The 10,201-nt window shown below is 40.5% G+C and overlaps 1 protein-coding gene across 1 annotated transcript; it reads right to left on the bottom strand.

Annotated features, from left to right (window-relative positions):
* Positions 1 to 434: 434 nt before the first annotated feature.
* Positions 435 to 10,194, bottom strand: LOC102769336 (ankyrin repeat domain-containing protein SOWAHC). The gene is made up of 3 exons (XM_006769691.2): positions 9,151 to 10,194; positions 4,889 to 5,002; positions 435 to 555 (listed from the first exon to the last, which is right to left on the bottom strand). The coding sequence occupies exons 1-2, from the start codon at positions 10,098 to 10,100 to the stop codon at positions 4,891 to 4,893; spliced, it is 1,062 nt and encodes a 353-aa protein (XP_006769754.2). The 5' UTR covers positions 10,101 to 10,194; the 3' UTR covers positions 435 to 555; positions 4,889 to 4,890.
* Between the last annotated feature and the right edge of the window lie 7 nt (positions 10,195 to 10,201).

Below are 10,201 nucleotides of genomic sequence, written 5' to 3'. Positions count from 1 at the left end.
AAATTTATACCTCCTGCCTCTCAAGGTAGAGAGGGAACAGTATTCGGAGTTCATGGGAAATTTATTTGGATATGTAAATGGTCGAGGATCCTCAGAAGCCAATCATTCTGCTCTGTCAATAACCCGTGCTGATGTCTGGTGGTATTGCTGGGGACCATTACTTGCGGCCTTGCCTAGCCACTGGAGTGGAACTTGTGCTCTGATACAATTGTCTATCCCTTTCACTTTGGCATACCATAAGCCTTTTTCAATGGACAGACAGACTAGGAAGAAAAGAGAGAGTTCAGAGGGCTCTTTTAATCCCCATCTATAATTATAAAAAGCGTAAAATGCTAATTAGACTGACAACCTTCCAGACGAAGCTGCTGCAGCGGCGGGGGCCAAGGCAGAGGCAGCTGCCGTGGTGGCGGGGGCTGAGCCCCTTGCACCAGCTTCATGCATCGGGCCTCTAGTATTTACATAGATTCCATTGGGGTTCCAAGAAGAGTGCCAATGAGTTTAAGGCTAGAAGTCAAATTGCTGCAGGGTTTGAATCTGTCCTGTTCTGGTGGTCCACTGTCAACAAAAATGTAGATTGGATGAATTATATTTATTAAAACCAACAGAGGTTTGTCAACTTTCCTTGAGATGCAGTTAAAGGTACAGCTGAAATACTAGATGCTACCAGAAGGATAACCTGGGAGAATAGGTTGGCTGTGGATATGATTCTGGCAGAAAAAGGGGGAGTTTGTGTAATGATGGGGAGGCGGGGGCAATGTTGTACATTCATCCCTAACAACACAGCTCCAGATGGAACCATCACTAAGGCCCTATAGGGATTAACAAGTTTAGCTAATGAGTTAGCTGAGAATCCTGGGGTTGAGGATCCTTCCTCTGATTTACTAGAGCAATGGTTTGGGAAGTGGAAAGGAATGATGGTATCCATATTCACCTCTTCGATAACCGTGTTAGGAGTTATGACAGTAATGGGATGTTGTATCATCCCATGTATGAGAGGTCTTATCCAAAGGTTAATTGAAACCACATTGGCCAAACAGACCCCAGTATCATACCAACAAAACAATCTCCTTCTCCTAGACACTGCAGAACATGAAAATCAACTAATGCTGACCGAGTTAGAAGAGTGAAATCAGTTAAACAAGAAAAAGGGGGGAATTGTGAGAATTATGAGAATTAACCCGTAATCTTTTCTGTCAAAGAAGGAAGTTCCTTAGCTTACGAGCAGCCATTTTGAGAGATGGCCATCATTCTAAGTCACATAACTTAGGAGGCCACCATTCTAAGTTTTGGTTTCTTAAATTTCAACCCCTCCCTGTCCTTTGAATTAGCTGATCATGCAAGAAAGTGAAATTGAGCCTTAACCAATTAGCATGAGAGGCAGACTGCATCAGGAATAAAATCTGAGCGGCCTTCCTGCTCCATGTGCTTGCTTATCAGACTCTTTGTTGGTTGCACACCCTCCTGCAGAAGTAAAGATATTGCCTTGCTGTCTGACTCCTGAGTATCCTTTGTGTTCTACCAGGACCCTTAACTCTGGTGATCGCCTTCTTTCTAATAAATTGGAATAGGGAAACTGAGGCAGGAAAATTAAAGCCAAAAGCTATGCAGGTAGCTTGTAGCAGGACCTTATCTTGAGAACAAAAGGTTAAAACCTCTCCTTCTCACAAATGAACGCAGGAGAGGAGGGGGAATCTTAATGCAACTAGAAAATACATAGCTAAATCACCCTGAAATTACTAAAAGACAGCAGGATGGAGGTTAGAGGGGGAAAGAAGAATGCCCTACTGTTCAGTGAAGCCAGCAGTCTGTGATTGGTCAAGATAGAGTTTCCAGGTGCTTCTCATAATTGTGGAAAAAGCCATAACAAGGAAAAGGGGGGAACTTCAGAGTTAATCTGTACCAAGATATCTAAGCAGAGGAATTTTTTAAAAAAAAACTTATAGATAAGAGGGTATAGAAGGCAGAAACCCAGCACCCCACTTGCTCTTCAGATTAACTGAGAGCCCATTTGCACTTCATAAACCAGATGTATAGATTTGCTTGCCTTACTAAAGAAGTAAGTGCATGCTTTAATTTTTTTAATAAATTGGCTTTATCACAACACAATAGTCTGAAGTCTCTCATTTAATTTCATTTATATGAGAAGAGAAGAATGAAGGTGGGGGACAGCCCTCTCCCTCTGACTCAGGGGGTTGGCTGTCTGATAACACCTCTCTGGAGTCTGTGAAAGGTGCCTTCACAAAACTGTGACAATTGCCAGAAGCAAAATCTCTGAGATAATGCTCCAGGGAATGGCAGTTTTGCACCTTATTTTATACATTACACTCAAAAGAGAAGACATAAGTGGGTTACTTGAAAGTCATTGGTGGTAGATTAGGGAGACTGGAGAAAGCAAAGTGGGGGAAGCCACTGGGATTGGATAATAAGTAAAATGATCCATCTTTAACATAGGGTCAGTACAGAATAGTTAACAGTCAACAATTAATATGATAAAAACAACAAGAGGATTTGTAGTCTCTGCTTTGGTGCATTGGTTGTGCCCTGAGGTGTCCTGACATTCCCAAGGTATGTTATCATAGATGCAAAAGAGACAGGCTTAGTTAAGGTAAAGATTGACTTTTGTCAGGGAAGATTCTAGCCTAGGACATAAACTGCCATAAACTGCTTTTTTTTTTTTTTAAAGAAGTTTTAATTTCAGATCATCCTTTGTGGTTACTTTAGGTCCCTGAGATTTCAAGGTCACTATACAGGCCTTTCCTGAACTTGTCAGGTTAGCATGTGGCCCCTTTTCATTCACACTGAATGCTTGTACCCCCAAATTCATATGTTGAAATCTAATCCCCAATGTGATTAGATTTCACATCCTAGGAGGTAGGACCTTTGGAGGTGATTAGATCATGAAGGTATTGCCCTTAATAAAAAAGACCCCAGATATATGTAAACTTTCAACAATAAAGATTTAAACTAAGAGAGAGAGAGAGAAATCCCAGAGAACTCCTTTCTGCCATGTGAGGACACAGCAAATATGTTAGGGGCAAAAATAGAATATTGGGGAATAGCTATGGTTATGGGAAATATTAATGATGCTCATGCTCTGTTAACCATGATTACCTTGTGTTGGTTAAAGAAAGGATATTCTGACCTGGCTGGGAGTTGTACACTGCCAGGACCTGGGAGTCAACCTTGGACCTAGGAATCAACCTTGGAATGTGGTCCAATCTTATTCAGGAACTGCCTATTATCATGGAAAGATTAACAACCTTGTTGCCCAAACAATGGAGTCCCACTCAGCCTGCATTGCCAACTTCCCCATGTAATCATTGTCCTACCCTATATAAACAGCTGGTTTATGGGGTCTGCAGAGCAGATTTTTATGGATGACGGGCTGCTCTCCTATACTGCTAGCAGTATTAGAATAAACACTCACATACGCTTCAACCCTGTCTCTGCTGAATTGTCTCAAGTAGTGATAGGCAGCCTAGACCCATTGATTGTCTAGTTTCAAACAGTTGAATGCCTATGAACCACTAAGCAAGCTCATATCAGGGACTGAATCTGTCAGTTCCTTGACCTTGGACTTCTCAGCCTCCATAACTGCAAAATCGGTTTCTATTGTTTATAAGTCACCTAGTCTATTATTCTGTTATAACAGCCCAAAAACAGACTAAACAAAGCTTGAAGATCACATTTGTCAATATCAGACAATTCTGGACAAATTTCAAGAATACTCAATTATAGTTGTATTATTAAACTCAATGTTTCTTAGAGACCCAGAAGAGTATTCAAAGGGGGCATTTCCAGGTTCTCTGATCAGAACAGCATAAAATTGCGTTTAAAAAAACAAAACACAAAAACTTAAATGACCCTATTTCTCTTGTTAACTTCATTCTCAGTCAGGCCAGTTTTGGCTAAACCTTTGGTCAGTATGGATATGACCTAGAGCAAAGTTTCTTGAGACACAGTCACAGGGATGCTTTAGATGATCGATTTTAACTTTTCACATGCTCACATAACCTCTGACCAATTCTTTCCAAAGGTTGAGTGTTCCACTTCATGGGACAGTCCATGGCAATCTTTAAATGACTATTAGAAAGCCCTCTAGGCAAAACTAAACATCGTCTCTTATTTTGCTCGTTGGAGCTTCACAAAATAAGCAGTCTTTTGAATACTGACAATAAAATATTTAAAGCCAGGAAATGTGAGTTTTCTAATCATAGTTTCATATAAACAAACATCTAAATAACTGACATAACTTCAATTAATGATAAATACAACTCCACAAATTGATTTTTATAATCTTAATTTGGAAATTGAAAAATAAGAAGAATATAGAGTTCAAAGATTCTTCTAGGGATTATGTACTTGAGTCAACTTGTAAGGTAAAACTTTTTTATATCAATTTTACTCTTAAAAATCTCTTAAATTGCCCTAGCTGGTTTGGCTCAGTGGATAGAGCGTTGGCCTGCAGACTGAAGGGTCCTGGGTTCGATTCCAGTCAAGGGCACATGCCTGGGTTGCAGGCTCAATCCCCAGTGGGGGCACGAAGGAGGCAGCCAGTCAATGATTCTCTCTCATCATTGATGTTTCTATCTTTCTCTAGCTCTTCCTTCCTCTCTGAAATCAATAAAAAATATATTTAAAAAAATTTCTTAAATTGCTCACAAAGTAAAATTCCAATAAAGCTGATTTTACCTCCAGGATTAGAATATTGTTCTTTTGACTAAGTTGCAGATAAAGTGGTTGTCTGGCATTTAGAGCCATTTGTATGAATAATACCTCTAATTCACTTGGTATGAATGCACATTGTTGAAATTATCCATATGATATAACATTGCAAAATGTTTTTTTAGTGTTTCCCATTAAAAGGAAAAAAATACTTATTGAGTACCTTTAAGATGCCAGGCATTGTGCAAGGGTGGCAGCACTTGTCACATATTCATCAGTAAATGTGGAGTAATAGATAACTGAATGGGGAAGCCAGTTCCTGAGATGAAACTGACATCTAAAAGAGAAGATTGAGAAAAGAGTATGATAACATGAAAGTAATGTTCTTCAGAGGAAAAAAAGTGGATAGTAACACAAACAGCTCTACTGCTATGTCTTGAAAAATTAGTTCACAAGTTTCATCTTCCAGTCCTCTAATATTAAGCATTTCATGAAAACTTGACTCATCACTGAAGGAACAATGGTTTGCAGAGTATTCACTTTTAAGATTAACTTACAAGAAGCTCTAAATGCCATTATTTAGCAAAATAAAAAAATAATTTTCCACTAGGAAAAATTACAAAGATATGTTCAAATGGATTGCTCAATGAATCCTTTCCAGATACATATTTCTAAGGAAAAAAAGTCATTTTAGAAACGGAAACTAGATTTATCTAGTACTTCAGGTATAGTGAAAAAAGTTGTCATCAATCAACAGCAATAACAGAAAAACCAAGCACCAATCATAACAGGATCTTCCAAGAGGAAACAAGGGTGGACAATACACTGAGTCCTATATCCCTCTGTCATCTGATAGATGCCAATCTTGTTAAAATAAAGATCAAAGGCAGGCTGGGGAGGAAGTGCATTCATTAATGTCCAATACTATTGATGGATACTGAAGAAAATAGAAAAGGGTATTATTCTCCATACCTTTCTGAAGGTTTGGTCTGGTGGGAGCATTCATGGTAGGTAGGTGGTATGTGCAGGAGCCACAGGCTTTTTTTAAAGGTAGTAGTAGAGGTAATACCTTCTCTGTAAGTTGATTCATCCATCACTGTCAAAATTTTGCCATTTGAAGTGTAGAAAAAATGTGAAAAAACACCCAATCTTAAGATCTTACTGCCATTTACTTTGTGACCCGGAACAGCCATCAACCTTTATTCCTTACATGTGGAGGCCCAGCACACGAAATTCATGCACGGGTACAGTCCCTAGCCTTGGCCTGTGATTAGGGCCATCTTCCCTGGCTGCTTGCAGCCAGCCCTACCCCCCACCTCCGTTCCCCTTTCACTATCCCCTTTCAGGTGATTGGAGCCTGATGGCTGGGGGAAGGGACTGAGAGGTTGGCTGTTCCTGCCTGCTCGCTGGCCCCGCCCCTGCCACAGGTTGCCCTCTCTGTGTGGGGTGATTGGTGGGGCGGGGGCCTTGGCCTGGTGCCATCCACATCCCCAAATACCCATCCCCAGTTCCCCATTCGGCCGGGGGAAGGGACTGAGAGGTGGTCAGTGCACCTCATAGTGACTGGTTGAGTGGTCATTCTGCCGTTAGGGTCAATTTGCACATTACCCTTTTATTATATGGGATAGAGGCCCAGTGCATGGGTAGGGGCCGGCTGGCCTGCCTTGGGGGCACCAGATCGGGGTGGGGGTCCCCGCTGGGGCGAGGGGCCACGGTCATTCTGGTCGTTCCACTGTTTCAGTCGCTGGGCTTTAATTATATCGGATTAGGGATATATGATCAATAACTTCATGGGAAAGGAAGAGACCAAATAAACTGAAATGTCAAAAAGCATTGTATGAACCATAAAATATGACAAAGGACTAGAGATAATTAGACAATTCAGAGAAAAAAATCTAGTATGAACCTTTTATTTTTGACAAAACAAACTACAAATTTTACATTCTAAGCTCCCAAAGTTTCATTTATTTAAAAAATAAAAGACAAGGCATCCTGGACACCCAGATTTCAGGTATGAATAAAATAGTACCAGATTTTCAAGTTATATTAGCTGGTTGCATTTTATATACCATAAATGTGAAGAGAACTATGACATACATTCTCTAGTTTCAAATGTACCTATAAAAAACACATGGACATTCTTGAGTTTCCTAACTATACAGTTTCATATCAACAAACATCTAAGTAACTGACATAATTTCCATTAATGGTAAATACAACATCACAAATATCAAATTACACAAATAATTTGCTTTTTATAATCTCAAATTGGAAATTGAAAAATAAGAGGAATTAGAGTTAAATAGCTGAAAATGCTACATGAGCACATTGTGACAAGGAATGTACAAGTTGTTTCCCTCAGGAATGATTTTGAGAATTTAAAGTAAATTTTATCAGAAAAGTTAAAATCTCTAGTGTGAAAAGAAAGTTAAATGAATTATTAGCTCAATTTCTAAAGATCTAGCAAATTACAGATTTTTGTGCAATTAATTAGTAACATACACATTTAAGAGCTTAATACTGACTGCTTAATAGAATGTTTAGGTAGTTCTGAAGTGTATATTCTTTATAGTTTACTTTAGCTTTACATGTATGTCAATGAAAGATTTTTCAGTGGGAAGTTATAGCTTATTCTGCACTAGATACAGGTAATGTGTACCAGATTCAGAGCAAATAGTGGCTTTCACCTTCAAGGATTCTACTTTTAATTTATACAAAATTAGATTTTCACCCACATGTGTGGAAAAAGTGCTTCTCAAATGTACATGGCCCCATAATCCTAAAATAAAAATAAAGGCACACAAATGGATAATAGTTTATATATTTTATGTGAATATTTTTCATTAATCTTTAAACAGATTCGCTCTAGAGATGTGTGATAAACTTGTTACAAATTTCTATGACTTGGGGAAATTAAAGATCTAAGACCACTCTAAAGATTGCAGTGGTATACAATTAATATAATGGTTCATTACTCTGCACGCCAACTCACCTCTTAATCTCTATAGGCTGCAGGTACTTGTTTCATCAATAATGAGATCAAAAAGACTAAAGAAAGACTTGTGGAATTAGTCTCCCAGAAAAGTTGTTTTGAATATTGTTACAAATAGATTTAATATGCTTGTGAGTTAAATTTTACAATTATAAAATATTCACACTAATGTATTTGAATGGAATGTAATTGACAATCATGTTAAGTCTTTAATTTTAATGACTGGTATTTTTCACTTACATGTAAAGAAATTCAATAGCCAGTGACATTTAAATATAGAAATAGTACAATCTCTTCTCTTTTCCCTTTTATAAAGTGCTATTCTTAACTGGGTAGAGTTACTATCCAGCTTCTCATTAACTTCACTGTATGTCTATTTAGATTCAAGGAAACCATGAAAAATTGAGAGGATTTAGTATTTTAAATATTTGCAAAATATTGCTACAAAGTATAGACTATGAGCATGTTTTATTAGTAAAACAAAAAGTGTACCTTAGGTTGATTTAATTATTACTTGAGAGAAGCATAGGCTCACATACACTTATGCCAATTTTTGCTAATCATCTAAACCAGAAACAGTTCTGTAGGCAATTCAAGTCTAAGCACCATCAACTAGGGTGATGTCAAATAGAAAGAATGGTTATATAACCCTAGAATAAAAACTTCAGCAAATTTAGACTTTAAAAATAGCAAAACAAGTTAGCGAGAATCGGAACCACACGCAATATTTTACTTTAAAGTAACATAGGGTGTTCAAGGTATTTTCTCTAAGTAAAAATTTGTGTAGCTATTAATAACGTACCTTAATACTGAGTGCAGTATGATAGTTAAGAGGAAAGCATACTACAGATTAACTCAAAGTGAATGTTGCATATTTCTTTAGTTGAGTGATTAAAGCTGAGATTGCTTTTTAAAAACAGCTGAACACTTACAATACAGTAGGATACCAATAGGATTCCCATTTTTATTCATTTACTAATTAGAATTTTTGCATTTCAACTCTTACCTGACCTTCGCAAAATCTTAAAAAGCAAATGCAATTAGTTTTCGTTCACACTTAACAAATGTTACCAATTTCATTACAATTTGCATATCTTGTTTTTGGAAGAGTACCCACTTTTAACAATCATAAACGAGCAATATTCCTCACTTAGCACGGCATCCAATAATGGTTAAATCAAAGAAACCCTCAGTCATCAATTCTGTACCTCCAATTTAGATACATCTCTAGTCTTTACAAACAGGGACTCCAGGGCAGAAGAATGGCATGGAGAAGAGGCCTAGGTCAAGGTTTGATGAATCACTTGGAAAGCCACCTCACTCAGACAGACTACTAGGGGAAACTACCCCCCTTCCGCCCTCTCCCACTCCAACCTCCCAAAGTAAGAATGTATAATTTTGCCTTAATCTTTTCTGGTCTCACTTGCCTACCTCTAGTATTGTATTTCGGATGACAAATAACCCTTCGAATTTTCTACAAAAATTATTTTTACCCAAATACATTGGACTTCGGTCTCAATTTGAATGAGGGTAAGTGGCCTTTAAGAGATCGATCCTCTTCTTCCTGCTCCCCCTCCTCCAGGGCCTGCTCCGGGTCTCTGAAAAAGGGTGTGGTGTGGATGATCTGGGTTTTGAAGTGGATTTTGTTGAGTCTGGGTTTTAATCGCCCACTAGAGCTGCCTGAGGCTTTGCGACCTGGGTCCTTTGCTTTGCCTCCTGCCCATCCCTCAGCCAGGTGGTGGTGGTGGTGGTGATGGTGATGATCCCCTCCATCCTCCAGGACGTGCGAGAGTTTGTAGGTGATGAGGTGGGAAGGGAGCACTTTTGAAAGCCTCCAGCGGCCACCCCCGCCGCCTGAGGCACTTTCACCGTCATCCTCATCCAGGGCTCCCACCAGGTTCTTGATCTCCTCGGCGATGCTCTGACTCAGGTACTGAGAGGCCTTCTTCCCACTGTAGTCCCTGACGTCCACGTCTGCGTCGTAGGCCCCCACCAGCAACTTCACCACCTCCACGTGCCCGTGCATGGCTGCCAAGTGCAGGGCGGTGTAGCCTCCGCTCGTCCTGGCATTGATGTTCACTGGCAGCTGGTGTTTGTTGGCGAAGTTGACGAGCATGGCCAGGAGCTCCTGCCGGCCGTGCTTGGCAGCCCAGTGCAGGCAAGTGAAGCCGGTGATGAAGTCCCGCTTGGTCAGCAGGCTAGGCTCACAGATGAGCAGCGCCTCTAGGCTGTCCCACTTGCCGTCCGAGGCCGAGAGCATCCAGGCGTGTTCCAAAGGGTCCAGCGTCACCGAGGCCCCGCTGCCGATCTCCTCCTCCGCCGACGAGGCAACGGAAGCGCTGTCCGAGTCGCCCCCGCCTTTGCCGCGTCCTCCCCCAGAGCAGCCCCCGGTGCTGCTGCCCCCCGTACAGACGCTCCTCTTCAGCTGCGGGGAGCTGCCCATCACAAGGTTCCGGAGGTTCTGGCGAGTCGACCTTGGGGTGGAGGTTCCCCCGGGAGAGCTCCTTCCGTCCGCCTCCTCGCAGCCCTGGGGCGGGGGTTCCA

Source organism: Myotis davidii, unplaced genomic scaffold (genome assembly GCF_000327345.1).
Source record: "Myotis davidii unplaced genomic scaffold, ASM32734v1 scaffold1464, whole genome shotgun sequence".
NCBI classification, from domain to species: domain Eukaryota; kingdom Metazoa; phylum Chordata; class Mammalia; order Chiroptera; family Vespertilionidae; genus Myotis; species Myotis davidii.
Note: the sequence above shows the minus strand (reverse complement) of the source record. Positions and strands in the feature narration are given on the sequence as shown.

Bases quoted from the DNA above. Each gene is read 5' to 3' on its own strand.
- LOC102769336 (XM_006769691.2), bottom strand. From the start codon at position 10,100: ATGGGCAGCTCCCCGCAGCTGAAGAGGAGCGTCTGTACGGGGGGCAGC. The intron at 5,003-9,150 runs GTAAAAATAATT...CTTCTCTTTTAG, and splicing joins CCGAAGTCCAATGTATTTGG to ATGTCAGTTTCATCTCAGGA.